This window comes from Centruroides sculpturatus, unplaced genomic scaffold (assembly GCF_000671375.1).
Source record: "Centruroides sculpturatus isolate CEXI.00-Female unplaced genomic scaffold, Cexi_2.0 scaffold367, whole genome shotgun sequence".
Classification (NCBI taxonomy): Eukaryota; Metazoa; Arthropoda; class Arachnida; order Scorpiones; family Buthidae; genus Centruroides; species Centruroides sculpturatus.
The window spans coordinates 506,654-522,401 of record NW_019384575.1 but is presented as its reverse complement, the minus strand read 5'-3'; the positions used below and the strand labels follow the sequence as shown (position 1 = coordinate 522,401).

Genomic DNA, 15,748 nt, shown 5'->3' with positions numbered 1-15,748 from the left:
TAGATATAAATATATAATATACATGTAACAATCGGGACTCTAGTTTCCAATTCTCACACGGGACTTTCCTTTTGCTTTTTCTTCATAAATTATTGTCGTTGCGGTCCTCATATTTTTTTTTAATTTAAACTTTATTAAAAACCAGAAGTATAATAATAATATATTTTATAAAGAGTGCCAAATAGTTTGGCTGAAAAAAGAACGTAAAGAAATTGAAATGCTTACATAAAACCACGAAGAAGAAGAAATGGTAAATGATGATTTATTGTGTTTTGATTTACAGATTATTCCAGTATTATTTATATACTGAGTGAACAATTGTAAATATATATAACGAGCAATAGCTCCTTGTAAATTATCTAACTAAATTGTACATAACCCACAGGCATTAGCTGTCTCTGGTGTAAACATATAATTATATGCATGTTAATTATTATATTATTATTATTGTTATTTAGTTACAAGATTTAATATATGTTCTTAAAAAAATTTTGCATGGCTTTTCACTATTGTTAACTGATAACCGGTTATATATATATGAATATATATCCGCACCTTTACGTTATCGAAGAACTGAACTATCCCGTACTCATTCACACACTATTCAGTCAGAAATTTGTGTTAATCACCGAATATTTTATGTAAAATTAGATTATGGAAAANTGACCGCACGAGTCTCCGTCTTCTCCATTTTTGACAAAGCATGTGCACACTGACTATCTGCTAAGCTGTCGTGGCAAAACTTTATGACAAATCAAGCTGAAATTGGTATCGTATCTCTAGCAAAGATGGCTGAATTATTCCCGCCAAAAATTAAATTGATCGCAGCGCCGCATCTAGGAAGGCCGCGAATTTTCCGAAAGCCCTCGTAAGTCCAAGAACGACATAATAGACAACACACATTTAAGCGTAAGATTATAATAAATTATCGAAGAAACAGACCAATAGAAAAATTTCGTAGGCTATAAACGATATTTTGCTAATAGTTAGTTACTATGTAATTTCTATCGTTTTAATAAAAAAAAAAAAAAAAAAAAATAGATATCGGCCTGTATATCTGAATCTAATAAATTAGTTAGGTATTTAATTATCAATATCATCCTATTTCATTAGCATTTTGTTGTTTTGTGTTTTTAATGTAAAAAACTTGTAATGTTTGCTGTTTATATTAATTTGTACTTGCATCAACTTTATTTTACACAATGTGTTGTTCAAAGCTGGAACTTATTCTAACAATAATCAATATCACACCTTACTTATATTCTCCAGCAATACTTTATTAGAAGAAATCTTTGTTTCTAATAAAGACATAGGAAGGTGTAATACTGATTATTGTTTTAGACTTCTTCGGTTACAAAATACTTCAATAGAACTATTTACACACAGTTTACTTCATAATATGATTATCATAAAGCACCAATGAAATTTTAATTTGAAATATAAAAATTGTCCCTCGACGTGTATACTGTAGATACATAAATAAAATGTCAAAAATAATTTAACAGTTAGTTACTAAAGGTGCAAGTTTTAGTTAAAATTAAAATTATACCAATAGATCATTCATGAAATCATTATAACCATACATATTTTACACAATGTATCCAAATTAAGAATTAGAAACATCTTTAACTTGATATGTTTTATAAAAGTAATGTTTAAAAAGTGTTATTGTTTGGACTAGATGGGATTTATTTCATGCAGAATCGGCCGCTATGGTCTATATACGGCAGGACCTTGTTTTACGTGGGATTGGTGTATGTGTATTTGTGTTTTCACTGCAAAGTAATTCTAATAATGCATGTACTGATTATTTCATACACGATGAAAACATTAAGTAAATATTTGCATAAGTATGTCTTGCAGAGATTTGTGTGGCACCTGATGACAATATCCACGTAAAACAAGACCACGTAGTACACACCAATTTTTATAACTCATAATGAGGTCGGATGCATTACTTTAAACTGAAATCACGTTCAAAATCTGATCTCTTTCGGTTTTAGAGAGAGATCTTGTCGAACACTGACCTAGCAAATCAAGCCGAAAGTTAATTAAAATTGCCAAAATCCTTAGTTTGGATATATTGTATCGTGCAAACAAAAACCATTCAACGTAAAATATTAAAAAAATAAATTTTTATACAATCGTATATACAAAATACAATAAAGGTTTTTTTTTGTTTTCTTTTTTTATTGACATTTTTCAATTTTAACATTGTCAAAAAGGCGTTTGATATGAATTACAATTATAGCAATGTAGGAATTAATAAAACATCACAATGTTGCAAAATAATAATAAAGCAGTATAATATTGAAATACATTCAAAACAAAAAAAAAACAAACAACTCATTTTGTTTTTATAATAGTACAATTTTTTTTTTGCACTTACTTCTACAATTTTGTATTTTGTCACCACTAATGATGATATTTCTCTTTATATATATCACAAGATGAAGTTTTTAATTTAAAAAAAAAAATATATATATATAACAACACTTAGCATAATAATCAGAATGTCCTTTCAGTACACAACATACCGAGGTAGGTCTAATATATCACTTTTTTTTTTTATTTAAGTTATATGCAGTCTAGACTAACCATTCTCCAGAATGAATAAATGCAACACGTATTTCCGGCCACTGACGAGATGATATAGTTTTACGTCCGTTTAGTTTTGTACAGTTCTTTCACAAAAAGTTACGCTCTTGTAAAATATTTTTATCGTGAAAACGGAGTTCGTCTTAGCTAAAAAGAATTCCCCCACCTAATATATCCAAACATAATGGAATAAATACCGTCCGCAAATGGGATACAGTTTAATTCTTATATCAAAGAATACTATATATAAATTCCGTACACTCGTGTGTATAATACTGCTCGTCTCGCACTCGATCTGTGACTGTCAGACAGCTCGAAATTTAAAAATACACAAAACTGTTGACTAACACTCACATAGTTTTATATATAATTTTTTTTTATGGTATCAAATATACCATTTAACTTTACCGGTATGTTACAAACTATTCCAGAACCCAGTATCTATTCGGAGATCATTTTCAGGAATGTTTTCTTAATACACTTAAAAAAAAAAACACAAATCACGCACTCACACATACACATATATATATACATATATATATATAATAAAAAATTACACATATATATATATATATATATATATGTATATATAATCCAATAGCACAATTAAAAATGATTGGGCTTTAGTGCAACAATCAGAAAAGCTATATAAATGGCAGTGTTCATCAAACTGATTATTACATCCCCAAAAAACTATAGATGCATCGCCAAATTAAAGACGACGACAATGATAAACATCCGATAATAATACAGAATAGAAAGTAATTACTTAATAGTAAAAAGGCACAAATATTGTTTCTATTATACAAAGCCTACACTATACGAATATCGATCGTATGAAAAAAGATTGATTTAAATGCATGGAAACAAAAAATGCGTGACATTTCGGACAGGAAATTTCCCCAAACAAACGGTAGAAATGCACCACAGAGACATCGAGCATGGAGTTTACAGTCGTCTTTAAAAAAAAGAAAAAGAAACAACAATCAAGCTTCATCAAGCGTAATATACTATTATTTACAACTCTTATCTAATCGTCATGTTATCGCCATATACTGGCAACCTTTAATAAATAATTTATGAACTTTAAAAGTTACAAATATGTAGACAAGCATTACGATGCTATGCAAGAAAATCCAACAAACCATATGCAGACACCTATATACGCTAAACTCCATGTGACCATTTTCAATGGTTTTTTTTTTTTTTTAAATATTATTACTGTTTTTCCTTAATTTATAACAAATTGCACATTGTAATGAATTATTTGTTAATAATTTACAGTTGTAATTTAGAATTAATAATAAAAAACAAATCCAAGATGTTTTTTTGATTTTAAACAGGAACATAAATTAGTTTTTACTTGTATCGTCATTCCAAAAACAAATACTAAGGATAGTTACTAAGCTAACTTCACTTGGAAGGTCGGGCATCACTAAAACTCTTTTGAAAACTTAACCTCCTTTAGGGACAACATGATTAGGAATATGTTATTCCAAATTTTATGACCAGGCCTGAGATTATGAATCCCAATATTAGTCACATTATAGCACCAGTATTATGGCCGTAACATCTTTAAAAAGACAAGGCCTACAAAAACTTCCAATATAATCCATGTTCGCTTTATAATAATATCAACTTTCGAGTGAGAAATTACAATTTCTCAATATTTACACAATCTATACTCACGTCATTATAAACAATAACAGTCACATGATAAAACTACCAACTTCTTTTTTTTTATATTAACATCGAGAAATAGTGAAATACAAGACAACAATATTCAGTTAATAACCTCAAAACTTTTCTATAATATGTAAATCTTTCTAAGAAAAACTAAAAAATGAAGATATCATTGGGAAAAGTGTTTCATACGAAAGCATTTCGTTCCTACAAGGATTCCATTTCGTACGAAAGTAATCCTCGTAGATTCTGTAATAAAAGTCATGCAGTGGTTTTATACGTTAAATTATCATCTTTCTATGAAAGATTAGTATCAGATTTTCGAATTTTCATGAGCCCCCAAATTGGCAATCGTCTTCTTTATCCGGAGTGCGGTTAAACGAGCCGCTGGGTTATGATACCAGCATTCTTTCATAATTTTTGACATGACTCTCAGAGCCTATTTGGATAAGAGTAAATGAATATTTCAAATATCAAAATTAAAAATGTGCAAATTAGTGACTCACCTCGCAAGACTGCCATCGATTAGGAATCGCCGGTCTCTGTTTGTCGACGCAAACCACTTTCTTCATTTCTTCGATTGTAGGATCGGGTGCCACCATATCATAATAAGGTAACTGATAACCTTCATAAATACCTGTAAATAACAATTATAATCAATTGTTATTTACTTTAATTTACGAGGGTTTGAAGTAAATTTTGGAAACTTACCCCCTATATCACAACAACGTGCAATTTCCCAAAGAACGAGTCCGAGGGCGTATATATCTGCTCTCTTGAACGAATCAAAATGATTTGTGTTGATCGTCTCGCCCAATACTTCCGGAGCAAGATATCTCTTGGTACCCACTCTCGGATTCGGCGGAATATCCACGGAGTTTGTCACGGAATCGAATCTCACCGCCAGCCCTAAATCAGCAATGGCACATTCTTTACTGGCTTTTACTAAAATGTTCTTGCTTTTTAGATCACGATGAGCAATAGCTGGTTTCCCTAAATAATGGAATTATTATTATTATTATTATTAATATAAGAAATTTCTTTAATACTTTTGCACAACCAACTAACCTTGTGTACTCATAATTTCCATATGAAGATGAGCTAATCCATTTGCAATTGAATAAGTCATCTTACACATGGTAGCAATATCGACTGTTGTTCTGTTCAAGTAATCAAATAAGGAACCGTTCATATGATAATCAGTTATTAACCACAATTGTGTCCAAGTACCATTATCTGCAAATAGAAAACAAACAACAATTCAATATAATAAATGTTAAGATAATACTTATAGATAAAATTTTATATTTCCATAAATCTATTCCAGAAAATTTTTGTATATAAAAGTAAACAGCATAAATGTTGAAGTTTAAAGTTGAGAGCTATCAAAGTGAATGTAAAAATACAGAAAAATCCATTTCAATTAAGAACTAGCAGTATAATAATACAGTAATAATAAGCAATTATTTATTGTGACATCATCACAATACCAGGTTGAAATTTTTCGTCACAATGCTCTCAAATTTTAGTAGTGTACTGTACATCCCACTTTTCCTGTTAAGAATGGAGACATTGGAGTCATTTTGGTCATCTATCTAAAATGTTTGAATTGAAATAACATGATTTTCAATCCAAACCAGAAGTTTAATCAGGGTCTCATGCCACTAAGCTCTCCTTATCTGGTCTCAACTGTCGTCTATCTAACTCCGTTCTCGACATTAATGAAGGCCAGACAGATGAACGCAAGTTGGAATTTATAGGTCTACAATTTTTTAAAATTGCATCCTGATATGCCTTAGTGGGAACAGTGCACTAAGAGAATTCTATTTTTTTTTTTTTTTTGCTATTCCATCATCTAACAGCACAAATATCTCAGAATTTAAAAAGCAAGTCAAATTTTGTATTTAAATAATTTAATTCCATCTTTGGTATTACAACAAAGAAAGATTAAAGTTCTGTTTTACATAGGAAATGGATATACAATTTCTATTTTAGAGCATTAGTATCATATTCACTTTCTACTCAAACTTAAGTTTAATCTTTCTTATCATAGTTCTGATAATATATTTTTAAAATTTCAGAATAATTTCAATACCATTGATTGTTTAAGTTCACTTTTTCTCATATAGCATAACATTTTCAGGTTTGAAAAAATTCATTTTCTTTATGTATAGTTGCTTAATTATAAAGCAACAGATTTGAACATGTTTTGTTTGTTAAGTACTTGGCTCTGCATTCCCAAAAAAAGAAAAGAAGAATAAATAAATAAATAAATAATATGCCAAATACACTATTGCTTTTTACCTAATTCTTTCTCACTAATAATAATATTTACTAATTTTATCTACAAGCTACAAACTTTTATTGCAATGTAATGACCAATTAAAATAGCATATAAAAACTGTCATATATATATATATATATAAGAATCGCAAAGTCCAATATTTTAATAAGATACCAAACAACTGCTGGATTATATCTAAATTAATAAACAATTTAAATATTGTGAAAGAAAAGAGTTAACTCAGAGTGAGACTTGAACCCACAACTCCCACTTATCATATGGATGCATTGCCAGTTACGCTACATAAATCTCCATACACAAAGCATCTACACGTAAAGTGAGAGTTGTGAGTTTGAGTCCCACTCCATGCTGATTATTTTCTTCCACAATATTCTAAATTAATTATCAAATTTAATAAGAGATAGTCCTAACACCTACCTTTAGTACCAAATTATTTAAATTTAATTGAAAATAATAGCGGTAAAGTAGCCCAATTTAATCCGGTAGTCATTTGGCATATTACTAAAAATAGTTATGTGAAATTGACAAATTTTTCTAGTTTAGACCTGATAATTATGTAGAAAAATACACTTTTCCAAGCATAAGCCAAGGCAAAAATTCTTTGTTCAAAACTACTATCATCAGAGAAATGTGAACCACAAAATGGTAATTGGAGAGTGCTAAGTCTGGACTATACACAGGATATTCTATTATTTTTGAATGAAATTGAAATCTGCATTGCACTACGGAGAGTTGAATCATCAATGCAGAGGCATACTGATTGACAAAACTTTCCAGGCTTTTTCCTACCTAATGGTACATCAAAGTTTATCCAATATCTCACAATACAGATATGCATTAATTGTTTCTTCATTGTTTAAAAATATAAATGGGATTGCAAAGAAATTCTGTTAAAAAGTCTGCCATTATTTACCTGGCAGAAATGTACCAAAAGTGATACAGAATCGTGGAATCTTTTCTAGACTCGGATGTAATGCAATTTACCCAAGTTTTGTCCTTTATAACTAAGTCCTCTAAAAAATTTTCTTCACTTCAGTACAGCAGAAAACTTTGCAAACTGAGTCACATTCAACACACCTTATGATTTGTGTCAAGTTGTTTTGGAACTCGGCATGCACACAATTTTTGTTATCTTCGCAAACAAGTCTATGGCTCGTTGACTGGATTTCTAGGACCTTGGCCAACTCCCTTATTTTTAACCTCCCACTTCTTTATCTCAGAAACTTGAATTCATCATCAAATTGAGAATAACACATTGAGATCTGTTTTAATGATATGAAGAAATCTAATTACAGTACACAATTCTAGTTTTGTGTGTACAGAAATAATTGATGCCATTTTTAAATATTTGGAATGCCAAATGACTTATTTTACAAAACAAATCAAGCACATTTCCACAGAGATGACCACACCCTAGCATGAGCTATTCAGATATTCAATAATTGAAAAAGCTGTGATAAAAATGGAGGGAAAAATTATTGTACCATATGTGAGGACCCGAACAGGGGTCGACTGAGAGGTCCGAATTATGGGTTCGATCGAAAATAAAGAGCTTCTTTTCAGACGATAAGGAAACGGATTAGGTGTCTCGATTGAACAATGCAATTGTTTTTTTTTTCGCGAATCTTTTAAACAATGGAAACGGGGAAATTCGAGGAAAACGCGACGAGAGAGAGGATCATATTCAGTCGCTATGTTAACCTTTCCCGCACCCTCCATTAGGTTTCGAATTGTCACCAGGTGACAATGAGAGACCAATGGAGAGGCGACTGCTGTAAAAAAAATCTATAAATTTGTGCGACTCAAGAGACGAAGGGGCTTGGTTCGTTGTTTTTGGTTCTTGGTGTTTGGATACGTAGTGTGTCGTCTCATGGACGGTCGTGATCCAGATCTTAGAAAAAAAAAGGACCTTTTGGAACATCGGGGGAAGCATCGTTCTCTGGGTGCTCCTAGCAATCGACAGATTCGTCGGAAAATTTTACAAATTGGTTCATTAATTTACTTTAAAATTATCTTTTTATAGGATACTTTTAGAAGACGTTCAAACATAACCACTGCATGCAAATCACTTTATAACATCTTAGAGCCTGTACACACTAGGCATTTTTCAACGTGCGTTAAACGCACGTTTTAAAGAACCAAGAGTTCTATGTAGGCGTACACACTCAAACGCATGCTTTTCGCCAAGCGCGCATTAAACGCGCGTTTATAGATTTTTGTTAAAACGCGCGTTTTGTGGGTGTTAGCCGAGCACTTTGAGATATATGTGCTGCCATGTTACTGTACATTCGATCGCGCGTTTTGCGGGCGTCAGCCCAGCGCTTTGAGATATATGTGCTGCCATGTTACTGTACATTCGATCGCGCGTTTTGCGGGTGTCAGCCAAGCGCTTTGAGATATATGTGCTGAAATGGAAAACGATCATTTTGATACTTATCTATTTATTGATGAAATCTAAAAGAGACCAACCATCGTCAAAGGATTTTATAGATATTTTAAAAGAATTAAAAAACTTGAATTTATTTTGTCTTAGTTTTGGATACAACGTCGCAAACATTTCATGCGTCAGTCTATCTCGTAATATTGGGTGCACCCAAAATTCTTTTTGCCTCTGCAATCGTCTTTTATAGCGACGATAGAGGAGCCACACACAAGCAATCACTTCCACGTCCATTTCCAAACCAAGCCAGTGCGCACGCTCCGCTAAACGCTCGGCGTTCGACGCGTGTTTAAAAACGTCTAGTGTGTACACAGCCTTAAACAGAAATGGCATTCATGTAAAAGCTTATCATCAAGTTGTTGAAATTCTCATTCAATTTTAATTGTAAAGTATAAAACATAACTACAAATACATTAGATAATTATGTATAAGCAGTCACCTTTGATGAAAATTATTGCTGAATATTACAACTTCATTTTCTTTTAGGCAAAAAGAAGAAATAGGGAAAAATTACGTTCTTTCTCTTTTTTCATTGAAAGTTTAAGAGCTATTTTAAGTTTTACTGTATATACAATAACTTTTTTACTATTGTAATTGATAAGTATCTTCTTTGAGTTTTGTTAAACACATTGTTTAAATTTTATTCTTTTGTATGTATTTTGAAGCTTCAAGGTAAACACACAAAACAAGGATAAACAATGCTTTAAAATGAGTTTTAAAACTGATCAAACTAGCTTTGATTTATGTTTTTAATATATTAAAAGTTACTAGGACTTATCTTGGAAGTGAGTGTTATAAACTTCATATCAGTTTGTTAAACAGTAAGTACACCTTATTGAATGTCTTAATAAATTTATTGGAGAATGTGTTGTCAGTCGAAGACCAAATGACAATACAACAATCCAGTGGTTTTCACTGGAGTGCTATGTATTACTGAAAGTTCAAAAAGCAAACAGTAATTCTTCTTGCAGTGTCTCTACTTCTTTATCAGTTCAAAAATTACAAACTTGGGATGCCACTATTAAAAAACGGTTAAAAACACTGCAATAATCAATTAATGGCCAAATGTTTGTAAAATATAAAACAGTCCCCAGTGGCGTAGCGTAGTGGCGTAGCGTAGTGGGGGCAGCCCACCCCAGGCAGCACTTTTTAGGGGGCGGCAAAATTTCACAATAAATAATAATAATATCTTGTAAAAACTTGAACCATTTCATCACATTTTCGTTGCACCTACGATTCGGACCGACTGAAATAAACACGGAATAGTGTTACCATCCGGACAGTCTGGGATATCGTGCACAACCTGTCAACATTTTTTTTTTTTTGCTTGTACGGATCATTCGTATTCATATACACCTCCAATATCCAGTAGAGCTAAGTCATCTAGGTTACTTACATTACTCCTCCTACCCAAGTCTCCCTAGTCGCTAACTGTAACTGATTTAGAACCAGCATGCACTGCACATTATTCTTCGCATTGCAAAATGTCATACGCATGCGTCAGGATCTTCTGTTCGAACAAACCTCACCTGCTCATCTTCTGTTCGAACAAACCTCACCTGCCAAACTCTGGATCAGCGACTTTAAAAAGGTGGCAACACTGGCACGGAATTTTTCATTACTTATTCTGTGACGAAACTGTATTCTAATCTTTTAAATTGAGATACCTAAATAAGGGGATGGCGAAATTTTCCTTTGTCCCGGGCGGCTGACACCCACGCTACGCCACTGATAGTCCCAGACCAAATGGCTCTGCTGTGTCACTATAGAATAGCATGTCTACTTGGAAGTTGTTTTATGAACTTGTCTATGGGATACTTCAATTAACATTCCTAATTATAATTAGGAGTTGTATATCAGGTTACATTATTTATAAATATTGTAATATTGCCTAATACAAAATGAACACAAAATGACAATTCTTTTTTTGAAGAATTAAAACAAGGAAAAATAATTGAATATATAATATCAGATGCTAAAATAAACAGAAAAATTTTTTATTATGTTGATGATATCCAATGACACAAACTGAGTGATTGATTCTCAAACTATCCACTATAAAAAAACTAAAATTGACAGACTACTTCTAAACAGTTCTCTGACAGTTTTTATATACAGAAGGGGTAATTCTCCTTTTTCTATATAATTCTCAGAAACTTGAAGTTTCAAGATACAAGTTCAAATAGTACTGTCGAATAATACTAAGTAAAATGTGAATTGATGCATAGAAAATTAATAAGAAAGAACTAAAGGTGGAGAATATACATTATACATAATGTGTGCACACTTTTGACAATTTCAGGAAAAAAGAAATCACAAAGGCAAATGAATATGTCTACGGCACACGAAGAATAAATTACTCACATTTTTAAAGATGCTTCATTAAGTTTAGACAAAGAAAAAGCCATTTGATAAGTTGCAGATCAAAAACTGGCAGATAACTTGTATCATTGCATAACTCGAACCTGCTTTCAAACTGACTTTTAAATAGTGTAATTTGATGCCGATAACCTTCAGGTTACCTGAATCAATTGTAGTATTTAGAACTAATTCATTTGCTTACTTGTTTTATCTACCTAACAATTCAATTTATATTGAAACATCTAAATTAATTTACAAGAATATTTATTGAGTTAAATGAAAAAATGTCAGGTAAAATTTTTAAACATATAAAGCACACTCTTGCTAATCCAAACTAACTGACATACAAGCAAAGGATTCCTTTTTTTCTAGCAAATGTTTTCATTAATTTGGTTTTGCATCCTGCAAATTAATAATAATCCAAAATCTAAAATTATTACAATTAAAAATAAATTCCTAACTAACAGAGATTTGTAGTAAAGTAAATTGGTTAAATCGCAGTTTATCATCATTAAAAAAAACATAGTAAATAAATAAATATCTAAAAAATTTAGATCAGTGACTTCAAAATACAGAATGTTGGCAAGTGCTCAACTCAAACCATGCCAAATTTTAAACAGTAAACTAATTATATAGGGAAAAGTTGTACCCTTGTATATAAAAAATAATTTTATATACAAGGGTAGAGAATAAAAACATTTGTAACATATTATAAATTCAGATATTTTAAAGCATAAAGGCTAAAAAGCTAATTAGAACTTATCAACGCTTATTGTAATTCAAATGATGGATTTTGAATATTTAGGTCAGATATTATATATTTATATATATTCGAATTTTTATTTTTTATACTCCTGTTTGTATATGCAAAGTCAAGCATTTCATTTGCATATAGATCAGTTTTATGCAAATTTGTATCTCTTGTGATTAAAAAATTTCACTTGCTAGCAACGTTATTTTTTTCTCCGAGTGAACGGGATACAAATTTATATGAAACTGATATATGCAAAACTAAAACAAAACATATGTAAAATCTTTGAAATGAAATGAATTATTTGTAATATAAAAAAAATATATATATATACACTTGGAAACCCATAGAAAATTTTCCAGGGGGAGGCAAAGCTTGAGACAAATAATCAAATACAGTAGAGTATCATTTATCCGAATAAATTGGGACTGGCATTGTTCGGATAACTTATTTTTTGGATAACCGATTATGTATGAAAAAATATATTAACCTATCACATGTTGAAATTTTTCTCCGTTGCATGTTGCTTCGCATTGAATTTTCGTTGATGTTAAGCATAACGTAAATTTTTTAAAATAATAATCGAGGCTATTGGATCGTTAAAAATTATTTCTTTATTTTGTACAGACAAAATAAATATATTGAAAAATATAAAAACAAAAAAATTATATTTTGGAAGTTAATCTAGTATCAAAAACGTTTGATTCAGCATGACACAGTCCGACTGGAACGCTTTCAGTTAACCGAAGTTTCAGTTGATCAGCTTTCGGATAAACGACGCTCTACTGTATAAATTTATTGATGTAATCAATTTATTTGGATTCTTTTTCACAAGTATATTATAGAACACAGTATTACATCGAAGTGTCCAATGGTCAAAAGTGTAAGATTATGTATCTCAATCACTTTTATGATTATAATTTGCGAAATTTTTTACTCAATTCTGAGAGATGGCAAGTGCTTGTTTGCCTCCTCTGTATATCCATGTATATACATATATACATATAATTTAAATGGCATTATAAAGATTTCTAATATTTTTTAAAATATATTTACGAGTACACCACCGTCAACATTTGTTTTTAATAAGTGTACATAACTGTACTGAAACTGTATAAGAAATATCTTATTTTCATAAAAATTACTTATATTAATTACAATTTTTGTAAACTGTAATTGAATATTAAAAATTAATCATCGGTATAATTTATTTTCCATATGAAAACCTTACTTTGAATGCGCACAGGTTTTTTTAGTTTATTAATATGCATTTAAAATTTTTTATTAAGGTGACTAAAACACTTGCCGTCAAACCATTATATGTCTGTCTAATGCACTTGCGATATGGCTGAGTACATTCGCATACCTAATGTATAAATATTTCATTTATTCAAATGCTATGCTATTTTAATTCCCGAGAGTTTGGAGGAGGAAGAGAATGAAGTAGATAAATTTAAAATGTAATTGACTTCATATAACTGTAAACAATGTTGGTGTTCATTGTATCTTCTTTGTTTAGCCTTTAGTAATTGAGTTCATAAATCCTTTGTCTTGATGACGTAAATTAAGCAGATTCTATGTTAAGTATGTAGAATGTATATAAATCAACTTGACGGGTAGAAATGAGTAAATGAAAAAAAAAACAAAAATATCTCAGAACAAATTCTCGTATTTATTACTTAAAATAAATAATAAAAATTTATGCTACGGCATATAATTGGATTAATAACTAACAGACCAGATATGACATGAAGATATTCCTGTAATTATACAAATAGAGCTTTACTAAGTAGGCTAAATAGTCAAAGTTAACACAGAAAGATGTGGGGGAAGACCCAGACACTAACTGTAAATCTTTTCTGTGTGTCTTTAAATATGTATGAAGGTCTGTATGTATCTGCTATTTGAGAGAAAACAAAGTTGTTCTTATACAGTCTACAATTATGGTAATTTATAAATGGAAAAGTTTGTTCTTATCTTTTTGTTATATTCCAGTATAACTAAAATGAATGAAGAAAGAAATCAAAATAAAATTAAATTCACACTATTAACATAATCAATCAAGATGATTTCAAAAATTAATATAAAACTCCAGCATATTAGGCAACTTAGATTATAACAATTGCATCCACTACATGTGAGCTAGATCTGCAATGGGGTTGAATAGCACAGATGGAGGGAACAATGCTTGATTCTTCCTATCAATTATACATTATGGGAGGCTCAATCAGCAATGAAGTTTTCTTAGAAAGCAACAAAGATGTGTTAAAACAGTAATCATTATTAAAAATCTTTACATTTAGTTTACATTGACAAATCAATGCAATTCTCTTATAAGCCAAAGCAAGCTGATTTGCATGAAAGAATGCTCTTATAAGTAAAATAGGATATTTCAAAAAATGCAAAAACAAGAAATTTTCATATAAAAGTACCTAAATAATAATTTGCAAGGAAATACAGTACAATCACTTCTATCCGAAGGTGACTTTTTGTGTTCTTTAAAAGTGACGCTCAAGCCTTTAGTTATATTGCATTTGGCTGACTAAACTATGTGAGACTAGTTTGTGTGATTTATATTCATCTATTGTAATTTTATACTGTGTATTTTTACATCTTATTACATTGATATGGACATAAATCAAAAGGATCTAATGTATTCCTTTCTTTCTGTTAACCACTTGTGTTTGTGACATTGCAATTAAGAATTGTTCTGTTTTTCTTAGCAGTAATTTTATGGCTATATCAAATACAGTACTACTAAAGAAGTTATTAGAAAAAGAAACATATGACTAACTTCTTCTTCGGTTAATACCATTGTTAGCTTATTTTTCAGCATAGATCTATATTGTATATTTAATCAAATTCTTTAATGAAAAATGACAGAAGTCTATAAAATTTAGATTATTTTTTATTTTTAATCAAATTATAGACTAACAGTGCTTATTATGACTTATTCTTGTAAAACACGGTAATTTAAAAGTTTTTAATTCTGTTATTCAAAGACATCAGTAGCAATTGTTTCATACCTTCTCTGTAGTTCATTCAATATTTTGTTCACTTATAGTGTTCAAACTGCATTGTGTTTTTTCTAGCAACAATCTTAATCAATTTTGGATTACATCCAAATAAGAATATATAAATTTTGACTTCTTAAATTGGTAAGCTGTAAATTTCAAGAATTCTATTAGGTTAAATTATGTAAGAAATTACCATAAAAATGTACATGTTACATCAAATTTATTTTAACTCTTATTTTATAAAAATAACACACAAATTTTATCATTATTAGTTTATATAATTGTTTTAGGTTTTATTAGTGCAACTGAGATATTTCCTTTTATGATAACCATAAAATAAATATTCCCTTTCTATTCTATATTATTATTAGAGCTATAATAATGAATATAATTAATTAATGTTATTCCTTCTGTCTTAAATTAAATAGTTAAAGAAAATTACAGATATCAATATAGCAAGGAACAAAATTGGTCAAAAATGATTATAATCGTTTATCTATGATTATGGATGTCATTTAAATAATAATATAGAGTTACTGTACATATTTTGTTAACTTCAGATAAGCATGTATAAATAATACATATACTATATA

The 15,748-nt window shown here is 30.1% G+C and overlaps 1 protein-coding gene across 1 annotated transcript in view; it reads right to left on the bottom strand.

Moving 5' to 3' along the window:
- Nucleotides 1-2,826: 2,826 nt before the first annotated feature.
- The window catches only part of LOC111624326 (TGF-beta receptor type-1-like), a 55,909-nt gene continuing 42,987 nt past the window's right edge, over nt 2,827-15,748 (bottom strand). Inside the window, exons 8-11 of the mRNA XM_023367148.1 lie at nt 5,350-5,517; nt 4,993-5,274; nt 4,788-4,918; nt 2,827-4,720 (exon numbers count right to left, since the gene is read on the bottom strand). Of these exons, the coding sequence (XP_023222916.1) occupies nt 4,595-4,720; nt 4,788-4,918; nt 4,993-5,274; nt 5,350-5,517 (707 nt within the window). The 3' untranslated portion in view covers nt 2,827-4,594. The remainder of the gene's footprint in view (nt 4,721-4,787; nt 4,919-4,992; nt 5,275-5,349; nt 5,518-15,748) is intronic.